Raw genomic sequence first — 14,096 nt, forward strand, 5'->3', positions numbered from 1 at the left:
TGCCACAGATAAAGCATGTTTTTATTGTGTTTACTCTCTGTAACATAGTTTAGACTTAGATATTTGATTCTATGCATCATAATTTCAGGGATGGAAACATCTTGTCTCCTGTACTAACATAGCATGAACTTCACTTTTTTTTTGCCACTAGTGGCTTTTATTTTGAAAGAAATCCATCAGAAAGGGGATGGAAAGAAGGTGGGTGAGGGAGGACATGCAACCAAGGAGCTGTCACAATGTCAGATATCTGGGTTTGTGTCTGTTTTTTTCTTCCTATGTTTGGGGTTTATGCTGGGTTTCCACGTTTATTCTGGTCCTTAGTTTCATTTATCCTCTTGTGTCTCCGGCTGATTAGTAACCTTTTTCACCTGTTCCCTTTGTTATTTAAGTACTCTTGCGCCTTTGTGTGGCGCGGAATCGTAGTCTAACCATTGTGGTGTTCACGTGAGTAGGAGAGAAGTAGCTGAACCTCCGAGTCTGACCACCGATGTCTGAATGTAAGATGAGAAATAAATGTAACACATCACGCTGCCGTCTGACTGAGCCTTTGTCCCAAGCGTCCTCTCCTCGCAACATGACAGGAGCCACGTAGCAGAGTTGTAGTCAAGACCACCAACCCAAGACCAAGTCAAGACCAGCACCCCACTCTACGTGACACAAAAACATTAAGTTTTACCTTCAAAATTGCTTCTCAAATTGATCTGAAAGATCCACATTCCCATAAAACACCTAGATATTAAATACTTAGAGCTGAAATTAATTTATTCAGTAAAGATCCGTCCAGAAGAATCGGATCGTTCCTGAATGTCATATCAATGCAGTCTTTGGTCACAGCGTTGTCCCATATATGCGACACCTCAGTCAACACCTCCACACAATAATTCAGCGCATGAGTGACAACTTTTTTTCATCGCAGATGCAACATGTGTCTCTGTACAGCTAGCTATGCTAGCATCACGTCCACAGATCTTACCTTTCTTTAAGCTTTCCTTCCAAGTGACGCTAAAAGTTGGACGAAGTCCCTTGTGTCCTTCCCCCTTCTTCTTTACATTGTATCCTTCTTTCCTATTTTATGTCCTTCCCTCTTCTTCCTTTGTGTCATTTCCTCCTACCTACTTATCGTGCTTCCTTCCTTCCTTCCTTCATGTCCTTCCTTCTTGTATCCTTACCTCCTTGGAGAAAGTTCTTCCATCCTGTCTCTGTTTTTCTAGCCATCTTATATTCAAAGCCAAATGTAAAGGAGAGAAAACTTTGGAAAGTTGTACCTGGAAGTATTTTACTTTATTTTATGTTTTTACATGAATGGAAAGTGAATCAGAGCCCTGATGGGCTGGATTCTAAATAGCTTGGAACTCTTTCAATTAGTACACCGTGAGTCTCTGTGTTTCATAACCAAATAGAAACAAAAATTCACAATTTTTTTTTCTTGCAAGCTTCAAGAAACTATTGTTCCCCTCTTTCAGCCAGCTGGCCAACGGTGCAAGGAAAAACTGGGTTATTCCTCTATTCAATCAGCTGGAGAAAACTTAAGGGACTCCCACACACAGCTGTATTTGAAACTGCAATGTTTTGTACCCTTACAACAAACACCTCCTCTTGTCAGTAGAGCCCAGAACATGCGATGCGCTCCACTGCTACCAACTGCTAGCCAAAAAACACTTAAGCTGCTGGAGTGACAGTCGATTGATTGGCCTGAAACAGTAGAGAGGTGCATAAACACACTTCTACTGTTTGAGCTATGTGTGCTTTTTTTTTTTTAGTCCGTAAAGACGAATACGCCAAAAGGATATACATCGGCTCAATGAAGATCCAGAACCAGGCGTTTGACAACGCCTATGAGAGCTCGGATACACGCGAGTTCAAGGCCTTGGCTGAACAGGTGCAGCAGGAGGTAAGACTGCCGGGTTCTCTGACCCAATACATTAACAAATTTTTCTATTTTTATTGTTTAAAAGTGAATAGGCAGAGTAAAAGGAATTAAGTGTTAAATTACTTGGACTCTTGATATTAGCAGGAACAAAGGGAATAATGAGGAAATGGTCAAAGGAGGAAATGCCAAATAACTGTTTTGATGTGGTGCATGATATTTATTTTGTAGAGAAGCTAACTTTTTTATGTAGCATGAATTGAATACATTTGAGACTGTGTGGAAAGGATGGTTGAATTATAATAAATCATTAAGATTGGATTTTGAATGTAAATAATTATCTGGTTCTCAACCCTTCAAGGTCTTATGTTTATGTGGGGCTTTTTATGCTACTTTTTTTTTCTTTTCTTTTTTTTTGCTTAATCAAGATGGGTTTTCTTTTCTGATTTCATTTTAAAAGAAAAAGAAGGATTACAAATTGGAATTTGTAAGATGGCAACATGATGCCAACAATGTCAAGTATTAGACATTTTATGTGTTAACAGTTTGTTCTATGAAGTGTAATATAATAAAAAAAAAGAAATTTCATTGTTTAACCAAACTTTTCTTTGTGATTTTTTTGTTTATTCTTTTACAACCTTTTTCAGCTGAAAACTATTTATTCCAGCAATCCAAGGCTGAAGAAATACTACGTCAACTCTACAGTTAACGCATTCAGGTATAGAGTCCGTAGAGTCAAATCTCTGTCCTGTTGGTCGCATTTATGACTTTATGTTGAGTATTTGCTTATCTTGGTTGTGATGTCTTTGTCTCCAGTGAGGGTGTTATCGCCTACTACATGTCTGAGTTTAAAGTGCCTGTAGGCCAAGAAAACTCTGTTGACGATGCCATAGCTGTTTTGAACCAGCAGGATGCGAGAGGATTTCCAACGAAGGCGAAATCAAGAAGCAGCCTGCAGGTTACAGACATGAAGACTTCTGGTAATTGTCACTTACTCTGCATCTGGATTGACATGGTGGATGAATCTTGATATGAACGAGTTGTAGTTGTCTGTTGCTACATCCTGTGCGGGAGGACTTTTAATCTCATTCTGTCCGTTTTTGGTTTCTTTCACAGTTATAGATTCCAGAATGTCACGAACATCATATATTAGTAAGTATCGAAGTTACATATGTGTTTATTTTATATACATATATTTTTCTGAACTTTTTTTTATAAGACTTAATATTTTGATTAACTAAAAGTAAAGCATTTTACCCAGAGCTACAGCCTCACCCTGTAGGTCGGTAGACTCAGTTCAGTTTGTTACATTTTTAGCTGGTGCAGTTCTCTTTCACACTGCAGCATCAAACAAACTGAAAACTTTGAAAAACCTTGTCCCCCCTGTAGCTTTTAGTTTTTACTTAGAAAGATATTGAACCTACACATAAAAAGAGATTTAAATTTGGGGGAATGAATACAAGAAGTGTAACGTTTTAAGTTGAAAGCAGTTATGTAATGATGGCAACACTGCAGCAAAGCAAGCTGCCACAGGAAGTTAGAAAAGGAACTGCTTTAAATTATCATGAACTACTGTACTGTAGAGGTTTGCCATGTTTACACCAGACAACAGTATGACAAATAAATTTAAAAAACAGTTTTTATGATCATTTCATTTAGTTCAGCTAGAAAACATTGTGAAAACCAGCTTATCCCTTAGTAAAAATGTAATTACCCCCTTTTAAATTGTGACAAACAAAAGTTTTAGAAAAGCATTTCACTAAGTGTGATTACTCCATGATGACCTGTAGAATCAAGAAATCATCTAAATAGTGCCTGGCTCACAACGTGAAGTAGGCTAAAAGATGCAGAAGCAAACCAACCTGAGACCATGACACATGAAGATAATGATAGAGATGATATAAAATGTGTTTGGGGTAAAGCCACAGGGCAAAGACACTATTACAAACGTGCGCAAAACTTTGTCAGTATTATGCTAATGTCGAAAGACCCAATTTCGCAATTGCAATGTTTCCATTAAATAAGACAGAACTAAAATCGCACATGAATAAGTTTCTTCACTCTTTAAGTCATTAAAAATATGCCGGTCCATGATCCTCCAGCTACTTTTTGTCGTCGTCTTCTTCATGATTTGCATCAGTGGCAACATCAGGTTGTCGATCATGTGACTCCTGTGATGTGAAAAAGTCTTTCCATTGCAGTTTTGCGAAATAAATCAGTTTTGATAAGGCGGAAAAACCACCTCATCCTGGCGCCAAAACTTTTTATCAAAAAAGAGTCTTTGTGAAGTGGCCGTGCTTCCATTAAGCAAATTTTTCAAATGGCATATTAAATGCAACTAATGATGAACATTCAGCTGACAGAGGGAAATATTGCAAAACCTCTCGAGATCAAACTAGAATTCAGAGTAAACAAATCTGACTGATGAGGAAGCAACGGCGACAGAAAAAAAACAAAGACTCGTTAAGATTTCACTTACTACTAATCAAAGGCAAGATTAGAACAAAGCATGGAAAGTTCTGGTTAATGTGTGATTGTGACTTACTAAGTAGAATTTAATATATTGCATTTTATGTGTGTTTTCCAGGTGAAACAAAGTCTAGAATACATACAAAGCCCAATGAGATTGTTAGGATAGAGACTACAGGTTTCCCCGCCAAATCGTATAAACCGAACACCTTCACACAGTGGGAGCTGCGAGGTGACGAAGGAAGCATCATCAAGCTCGAGTTTGACGCCATGTATCTGGAAGAAAACTGCTCTAATGACTTTGTGAAAATCTATGACTCCCTGGTGCCAATTGAGAACCGCGCTTTGGAAGAGTAAGTATATCTACTGTTTTTTTGGTGTACCTCAGGGCTCTGCACTGGGCCCTCAGGGTTTTAGTTTGCTGAATACTTCTTAGCAGAAGTAGTTAACATCATTGGCTGGTTATCCACTTTATGCTTCACTTTCCATGTAGGTAAAACCATTCATTTAGAGTCAATAGAGACCCAGATGTTATGGCAGCATGGGAAAGACTGCCAGTAGTATTTGGGTAAAATAATGGATGCACAGCTTGTGCATTAAATTTAAATTGATGAAATTTACATTAATCTTAACATAAAATCGTACAATTTAAGACGCACATGGTTATGTATATGGAAAAGTATAAATGCCACTATGTTCACCTGGACAAGTGACTGGACAGTGAAGACGTCAACAGGAAGAGACGGAGCGCGCTGTAGTTCTTGAGCAAGTTTAGGTTATTCAGTGTTTGTTGCTGTTTGATGGGGCAGATTTTCTAGAAGAGTGTCATCTGCCTAGATGTTATTTTGTGCTAAAACATTTCTACTCAAGGAGGTGGGACCAGCTTTCTGGCGCATTCCTCGAAGCCATTACTTCCTATCCCTCTAAACTGCTTCAGACCAGTTTCTGAGACACACTTTGCTCTCCTCACCCCACGTCTTACTACGTTAAACAGCACGTTTTGACGCAAAAGATTAATACACATCACATATAATATTTTTCAAACTTGCGTAGAACAACATAGTTTATGATTAGTATGTATATCATGCTCGAGCTTTTCTGATTTTTATTTACTAAAATGAATCTAGAAGTTTTATTTCTCCACTGAATATATGTGGCCTACACACCTCTAAGAATTTGATCTAATGTAAAACACCCTACTGATTAAACTATAAATTAAACAGTTTAGCTAAAGTCAAACATCATAAAAAAACTAGCATAATCAAACTAGTATCTCCACTGAGATTATAAATGTCAGATGCCACCAGCCTTGGAAAAAACTAAAACCTATTTAGGTTAAAATCAAAATTATTTGGGTAAAAATGAATCTTTTGCACTTCGGGGTTATGAATTAGTCGTTAAAATGCATGACTGTCTCCTACAGGTTGTGTGAACACTATTCACCCAGTGAACCTCTGACGTTTTATTCTTCTGGAAATGTCATGCTGGTTACAATGGGCACAAACGACAAATACAACTTCCCAGGATTTCGGGCACATGTTTCACAAGTCCCACCAGAAACTTTACGTAAGTGTTGACGCCTTTATTTACATATCCAGATTGCTGTGAAGAATTACTTTGACAAATGGAAAGATTGGTCTTCATTGTATTCTCATTCCCATAAGGAACAAAGTCATCATTGGAAAAAAGCTTTAATTTCTCAGATTTTGTCTATTAAAATTAGTTTTGATATTTAAAATTATTTATTTAACTGTCCATGTAGGCAAGTCCTGCAGTACCAAACTAACGGGTTCAAAGGGGACCTTCTCCACTCCCAACTTTCCAAACTACTATCCTCCTAACATTAAGTGTGATTGGGAAATAGAGGTGAGTTTTCCTCATGGACACATTGTTCAGTGATACTTGTATTTCTGTATGCTTACTTATCCGTTTTCTTGAAGGTGCCAAGCGGTAAGGTGGTGAAAGTTACATTCAAAAAGCTCCTGTTGGCTGAGCCAGGGCAGGAAAACGGCAAGAACTGTGACAAAGACTACGTGATGATTGATAAAAACAAGAAGTAAGTTCAACAACGATGAGTTTGGGATTTTAAATCAATGTTCTACAAATCAGGTTTTGTAGAAAAAAGTAAATGGGTTTTTCATTGCTTACAAATCTAATTCTCAGACTGTGTGGAGACCACAAGGATGGGAATATATTTGAAATCAGCAAAACCAACAAAATGACTTTGGAGTTTCTCTCTGATCACTCCTACGTAGACAGAGGCTTCCAAGCAGAGTATGAGGCCATTGACCCCGTAGATCGTAAGTAATGGAGATTTTAGGTTTACTTTCCTCCTAATGGTGTGACTCTTATTTTTCACGCTCACTGTGTCGTCCACAGCTTGCCCTGGTAAGTTCCACTGCAGAAATGGCCTGTGTATCTCCCAAAACCTCACGTGTGACGGCTGGAACGACTGTGGAGACCTGAGTGACGAGAAGAACTGCAGTACGTCATTTACTGACATTACATTTGAACTGTTTGTTGCCGCCATGGTTTTATCAGTGAGTCAGTATAACAAACACCTGTTCTAAACCTTTTCTCCTCCAGAGTGCACAGGGGACTCACTCTTGACCTGTGGAAATGGGCTCTGTAAGTCCGTGTTCTGGAAGTGTGACGGCGTGGATGACTGCGGAGACGGGACAGATGAGCGTGGTTGTGGTAAGAGCCACTGGCACTGGAGATTTCACTGGAAGGATTTAAGACCAGTTTTTCATGCATCCTTTTATTTTTTTAAGGCGCATGTGACACTGGATACATCACGTGCACAAATAAAAAATGTGTCTCTGAGCAGAAACAATGCGACGGAAAAGACGACTGTGGAGATAATTCAGATGAGCTCAACTGTAAAAAAAGTAAGATTAGTGGATTTTTCTTTTTTTGTCACTTAAGTTGTTCCTGTCCAATAATCCAACACTATGAACTTAAAGATAAATCTGTAAGAGGTCACATTCATTTTTCAATTGGCAAAAGTGGCGCTACGGTGAGCCGAATAATCAAATAAATATTTAAACAAGAACTAATGGGTAATAGATGCAAGGACAACAGTCTGATTGTTATTCCTTCAATCTGGTTGAGTTAAATGGGAGTAGAGATCAGCAGTATTTTTGCAATTATTTAGGAAATGAAAGGAAGGTTGGGAATGGGGCAGTGGTAGCGGTTGTTCTTGGGACCAGAACCACCAGGATTGGGGTATTGAATGGAGTGACTGTGATTGTTTTCCTAATTGCCAATATAGCCCTGGGTTCTACTTGTTGACAGGCTAATTTGTCTCTACACCTAGTTGGGGCTCATAGACAGCTGTTTTTACAAAAGTTGGAAATGGCTGGCTTAGAAACTGAGCCAGGTCTCTTCCCACCTGACATGTTTGTTAATTCGCTCAAATCGATGACTTTGCCTGAATTTACACCATGTGATTTTTACCACTATACCACAAATGGTGTTTCACATTACACTAGAACAGACTTAAACGCACACAAGTCTATATGCTAACTAGTCTTTGGTACATGGTAGGCTACATGATTGTGGGGCCTTCTATTTGGGGTTACTAATGAGAAGACACATACCTCCTAAATAAATAATTTCTATCTCAAAATAGAATCGGAATTGAAAATATTTTGTTACAGAATCGTACAGATTCAAACAACGTCAAAACTTAATTATTACAGCAAAAGACTTCCTGCTTTAATTGCTACAAAAGGTGGTTCTACAAAGTTTAAACTGAGTGGTGAATATAAAAGCACACCACTTATAGGATCTTTAAACATAGACAATGTTACAATTACTATTTTATTTTACAAATATGCACAGTTGTAGGGGCTGCACAGTGGTGCAGTCGGTAGAGCTGTTGCCTTGCAGCAAGAAGGTTCTGGGTTCAATCCCTGCATGGAGTTTGGTCTTTCTGCATGGAGTTTGCATGTTCTCCCTGTGCATGCGTGGGTTTTCGCCGTCCAAAAAACATGTCAGGTTAATTGGCCTCTCCAAATTGCCCCTAGGTGTGAGTGTGTGTGTATGCATGGTTGTGTGTCTCTATGTTGCCCTGCGACAGACTGGCAACCTGTCAAGGGTGTACCCCACCTCTCGCCCAGAACGCTAGCTGGAGATAGGCACCAGCAACCCTCCCGACCCCACTGAGGGACAAGGGTGTAAAGAAAATGGATGGATGGATGCACAGTTGTTTTATCAAATGGAACCCAATAAAATGCATTGAATTATGTAGTTGTAATATTGGGAAATTGTGAAGAAGTTGGAGTATGAATACTTTAGCAAGGCATGTTGCTAATCTAGCAGAAAATGTTAAAATGCCCTGTTATTGTTATCTGATTTAAAAGATAGATTCAAAATTGTTTTTGTTTCCCCAGATTCTGAGGTACAATGCACAGAATCTACATACAAATGCAAGAACGGCAAATGCATTGATAAGAAGAACCCAGTATGTGACGGATCGTCGGACTGTGAAGATGGATCTGATGAGGAGAACTGTGGTATGTTGCAATTTAAACATGTCTGAGATGAAACAACTCCTGCTTATCTTCATCTTTTGAGTTGTGCCTTTCTAACCAAACAGGTTTTAACATAACAAGTTCCCACATGTGTACCTGTTACCATCCGTTTACTTTTCAGCCTGTGGAAGGAAAAAATTACGGTCGTCGACGCGTATTGTGGGCGGAGAAGACGCCGCACAAGGGGAGTTTCCGTGGCAAGTCAGCCTTCACTTCCAGAATTATGGACATGTGTGTGGAGCGTCCATCATCAGTGAAAACTGGCTGGTCACAGCTGCCCACTGTGTGCAAAATGACGGTAACCTTAGGTAAAACTTCAGTTTATGCCTTTTCAAATGCAACATACTTCAACCTTTGAGCTTTATAATAAACATAGTAGTTAAAAGAGATGAGATCTAGTTCTGGGTGAAGGATTTTTATTTTTTTTGCCAAATCGGCTGCATTTGCACTCTGATGCAAATGCAGACCATTTACATAAGAGTGCAAATGGAAAATATCTAGTATTTTCCAGTTACTTCAGTTGCTTAATTATTACATGAACTTCTATACTGTGTAAATATTCAAATGCCAGTGCTTACCTTTTGAAATTTTGGTAGCTTCATCAATTCATACCGTCCAGAAAAATGTTTTGCATCTGCTTTTAAAGTAATTTTCTATTGTTTATTCAAAGTCTGCCATACATAACATAAGGTTTAATGGCTCAGTAGATGGCATACACCATCAGAAGGTCTTTTATTTATTCTGATTTGAATCTAATCTGTTGAATTTTAGAGCCAGCAGGACCAAAAAGATCAAAACTAAACCTCATGGGAAAAGAGTTCAATATAAAAGTTAAATAAGAAACTTGAGGATTTAAATAGTAATTTGTCCCCATCACTCATTCATGTCAGCAATGCAAATATACTTGTACATCATGGTTTTGGTACAAAATGGTTGGTCTGTAGGTTAAAAATACAACAAATGTAAATACTAAAGTAGATCATGGCAAACAGTGGATATGAAATTAATGCACAAATTGACATGGAGCCTCACCAAGTATTCAGTTGTTTTCAACTGAATATATGAATATTCATTGCAGCTGTCTTTATAACTCCTTCTGATCTAATGGCATAACTTTTGACTTTCTGTATACTACAGTTGTATCTATTCTTTTCCCATTGAATCTGATCAGGAATTAATCTGCCTCCCTGTTTGATCTCAGATTCGGAGAGCCTGCGACATGGGAGGTTTTCCTCGGTCTTCATGACCAACGGAAGATTGAGTCATTTGTTGTAAAAAGGAAGCTGAAGCGGATCATATCTAACCCTAACTACAACCCTAATACTTTTAACAACGACATCGCCCTGATGGAGCTGGACAGCCCCATCAAATATTCAGATCACATTCAGCCCATCTGCTTGCCAAATGCCGACTACAAGGTTCCAGTCGGCGAAACTGTGTTCATCACAGGGTGGGGAGCAACAAGAGAGGGAGGTGAGTGTGCAGGAATACATTTAAGTATGACCTCAAATAATTCCCCATACTCACTAGAACATGTTAAATGAAATGATTGAGCTTAAAGGGCATCAGATTATATACCAGCAAAAGCTGAAAAACATTTTAGGCTTTTTCTGATTGATGAAATGTAGGATTAATATATTCTCTTAGGCAATTAGGTTTTGACATTTGTGTTTTACATATACCATGTTTGAGGTTATAGTCTTCTTATATTTATAAGATATTTTAGTGTTTAGATTATTCTAGTGCAAATGATCAGTGACATGGTTATATGATTCTATTGATTATTTTTTCTTTTATTATTCAGGACCTGCTGCAAAAGTCCTCCAGAAAGCTGAAGTCCGAATCATAAACCATACCGAGTGTAATAAATTAATGAGCTATCGTCTCACATCCAAGATGTTTTGTGCTGGAGTACTGAAAGGAGGAGTGGATGCTTGTCAGGTTAGGAGTTTATTTTTCCTTTACTTTGACTTTATTGGTCTACTTTTCATCTTGCTTTGTGTCCCTTTCTTTATGTTGCATCTTGAATTTTCCTTAATTTATGTTTATGAAACCGTTAAACAGTTCTACAAATTTCTCCATAATGCAGCCCACTTCTAGATATACTTGGGATAATTGTCCTGCTTGAATTATGAGGCAGCAATTGTACAAAAGTACAATTTAGTGGTACATTTATATGAAAACCTTGTTATATTGGGTTCCTTTAGCTATTTAAAATACTAAAAGCTCATGTGTAAAATATGTATAGCACACGGCTCAAGATTTTAGAATTTAGCCAATAAACAATTTTAGCTTGGGCTCTAAATCTCAAACTGTGTTTTTTTTTGTTTGTTTGTTTGTTTGTTTTTTCATCTGCTCTCAGTGTAGAATAATCTAGTTCAACCAAGAGGTGATCAGACGCCATCCTTCAAAATAGGCTTAAAGCGAATGAATCTATAAAGGAAACTCTAACTTAAGTGTTATTAGCAACAAACGGTTAGCAATGTGGCTTCATGGTTGCCAGGCACCAGGACATACCTCGCAGTTTCGGCGGGAATAAAGGCTACTCACACACGGTCTTCGTGGTCGATGACAGGTTCACCTCTTTACCCTGCATCCGGCTGCGCACTTCGTAGGGGACCGCAGCCCCCATAGACATAATATAATATGAATATGAATCTTATATTATGTCTATGGCAGCCCCCGTTTTCCTCTGCTTTCGTCCGTTATCCGCTCCGAAACGCAGAGGAACTACAAGACGCAGGCGCGGGAAATGAGAGGTCGCGTGATAAAGCCAGTGATTAAAAAGGAGTGGTTGGTTTGTTCGCTTGTTTATTTGGATCCATTCCCCCCATCCCCATTAGCCATTAGCCATTAGCATAACAATGGCTACTCTTCCTGGTGTCGACGTCATAAAAAAAAGCCTTCAACAGTTGCCCACACTTAACATATTGTTAGAAACATTAATTCATAAATGTACAATTGTAACACTTTATATAACAAAATAATTAAGCTATATTAGAAACAGTATATTAATTTAGAAATGCACGATTATGAATTAGTGATGTCATATTTTTGCTGTAGTTCTAAAAATCCAAAATTAATGTTTCCCCTGCCTTGCTCTCCCTCTTTGTCTATCATGAATTAATAGGTTTTAGAACATATTGAACAGAACAACCCAAGATTTTCAGCCTGTGAAATATGCAGAAACTGACTGTTTTTTGTTACTCTACTATTGCCTCCATGTTGGTTATAATAGTTTTATATCTGTGTTTCCTTCCTTTAGGGAGATTCTGGTGGACCTCTGAACATTCTGGAAGGTGATTGTATGTTACTGGCAGGAGTGGTCAGTTGGGGCGACGGCTGCGCTCGTAGGAATAAACCAGGGATCTACACCACAGTCAGTGAATTTCGTGGCTGGATCAAGGAGAATACTGGAGTCTAGACTAGTTTTTACCTTATCGAACAGGATCATTACGGATATAAACTGTTGACTTGAAAAATGAATTCAATGAGACTCCAATCTGACAGACCATCCAGCGGATTCAGTGGACTTGACTTCTGGCTGTAGCGACATTGGAAGATGAACAACTTTTACAGCAAGTGCTATGCCTATTAAACTTACTGTGATTGTTTTTTTTTTTTTTTGTTTTTTTTACCAGGATGGTGATTGGTTAACTGTTTTAAATGTAAATAGATGTTTTATTTTTGTGTTTTTATTATTATTTGATGGAGTACAAATGTTATATGATGCATAGGACATAGTTTTAAGGCAAACTTGTTACACAAAATTGCATTCAAGAGCAAACTGAGTTATGTAAATGAAAGCTGTTTGACTTCTTTTGATCTTATCCTCTAGGTTTTGTTTATTTAAGCCGATTAGAAATTCCTTTAAAAATCAGTCATCATTTTTTCACAAGTTCCCATCACTGATATAATTTTATTTCCAGAGACACAGATTTTCATCTGTTTGGAAAAATTTAAAGGTTAGGTAACAGTTTAATTAGTCTGAAATTATTGTAAATGTGTATTTTATAGCAGATGGCTTCTAATAAAATATTTTAAATTACCTTTTGTGTAAGCATGAGTTAATTTGCTTCTGGTGTGTTCATAATGTATTTTATTTAAACAAAACTAATTGTTGAATCAGAAGCTCCATTATAGTGGGAAGCTGTAAATAACATTAGGAACCTCAAATGTTTAGGTTTAGTCCTGGTCCAGGTTTCTGGAGTGTGCACCCCTGGATTTTGCCCTCTGATGATCATAAGGTGGGCAAAAGTTGTTGCTCTGGAAACAAAGACAACGTTTTATTGATTGAATTTAATTTACATCCTGGGTTAATGAAGTATTTTTAGATTTAAAAAAATGTATAATTTCCAGTAGAAAATGTGATATTTCATTGAATCAGAACAATGATTCATTTGTCAAGTGTGCTTCCAGTGTTTTGGTCATTTTGATTTTACTTAAAATGTTCTTATTGTTCACATTTAAATTCTTAACTGCTTTGTCTAATGCAAAATATTATGTATTGTTTTGTATCTTAGACTTCAGCATTGAAGCATCCGTTACTATGCAGTATGTTTATTTTCTATCATAGTTTTCAGGTAGAAGCTCCTCCCTATTTGTGGAAAAAAGTCATCGCAACTGTGCCTTAAAAGGTTGATTTATGTTTATTAACGATGAACTGCGGAGTTTGACATAACAAAAAAATCAAAATTCCCCTCCCAATGATGAATTTTAGAGAAGTGTAAGAAAATATTTACAGCTCCATGAAGGTTCATCATTCAATGTTGAAATTGGCCACGTAAAAATGTTAGTCACCCTTCATCCCATGTGAATTATCCACTGCTGAGGTATTGATAGTTTTAAACTTTTAGATATTTCTGCTTTGAATTTTTCTTTTGCAACTGCCATTGAAAGATCACTTAAACTTGTTTACCCCACATAAAACCCTGTTGACTGTTCAACAATAGTTGAATGGTTGTCTCTAACTTACTGTTGGTTTGCGGCTATAATTCGCCCTTTTGATGAAAACTGTGGGCCTGGTGTTTTCTTCTCTCCCATAAGTAGGCGACAATCCCAATAGCAACCAGTGACTCAGCATTTACTGGGTCTATGGTTCAAAGAGCCCTCAGTCACTACGAATACTCTTCAGAAAATAGTAGTTTAGAGTATATTAGAACAGATTTAGATTTCACGTGAATAATTAAATTAGGTATTTTCTCACCAGCCAGATTTCTGAC

General features: G+C 37.7%; 1 protein-coding gene and 1 long non-coding RNA gene across 2 annotated transcripts in view; one reads left to right on the top strand and one right to left on the bottom strand.

Annotated features, from left to right (window-relative positions):
• st14a (ST14 transmembrane serine protease matriptase a) overlaps nt 1–12,922 on the top strand; it is an 18,130-nt gene extending 5,208 nt beyond the window's left edge. Inside the window, exons 3-19 of the mRNA XM_007552331.2 lie at nt 1,761–1,891; nt 2,515–2,585; nt 2,684–2,847; nt 2,984–3,019; nt 4,455–4,689; nt 5,760–5,902; nt 6,099–6,202; nt 6,277–6,392; nt 6,500–6,636; nt 6,716–6,820; nt 6,923–7,033; nt 7,111–7,227; nt 8,734–8,856; nt 8,996–9,182; nt 10,076–10,347; nt 10,679–10,815; nt 12,140–12,922. Coding sequence (XP_007552393.1) covers nt 1,761–1,891; nt 2,515–2,585; nt 2,684–2,847; nt 2,984–3,019; nt 4,455–4,689; nt 5,760–5,902; nt 6,099–6,202; nt 6,277–6,392; nt 6,500–6,636; nt 6,716–6,820; nt 6,923–7,033; nt 7,111–7,227; nt 8,734–8,856; nt 8,996–9,182; nt 10,076–10,347; nt 10,679–10,815; nt 12,140–12,298 — 2,348 coding nt within the window. The 3' untranslated portion in view covers nt 12,299–12,922. The remainder of the gene's footprint in view (nt 1–1,760; nt 1,892–2,514; nt 2,586–2,683; nt 2,848–2,983; nt 3,020–4,454; nt 4,690–5,759; nt 5,903–6,098; nt 6,203–6,276; nt 6,393–6,499; nt 6,637–6,715; nt 6,821–6,922; nt 7,034–7,110; nt 7,228–8,733; nt 8,857–8,995; nt 9,183–10,075; nt 10,348–10,678; nt 10,816–12,139) is intronic.
• A 33-nt stretch (nt 12,923–12,955) lies between these two features.
• On the bottom strand, nt 12,956–14,003 carry LOC107836293 (uncharacterized). The gene is made up of 2 exons (XR_001662168.1): nt 13,850–14,003; nt 12,956–13,140 (listed from the first exon to the last, which is right to left on the bottom strand). It is a non-coding gene; the product is annotated as an uncharacterized LOC107836293 (long non-coding RNA).
• Nucleotides 14,004–14,096: the final 93 nt, after the last annotated feature.

The sequence above is a fragment of the Poecilia formosa genome, unplaced genomic scaffold, assembly GCF_000485575.1.
Source record: "Poecilia formosa unplaced genomic scaffold, Poecilia_formosa-5.1.2 Scaffold48, whole genome shotgun sequence".
Lineage (NCBI taxonomy): Eukaryota > Metazoa > Chordata > Actinopteri > Cyprinodontiformes > Poeciliidae > Poecilia > Poecilia formosa.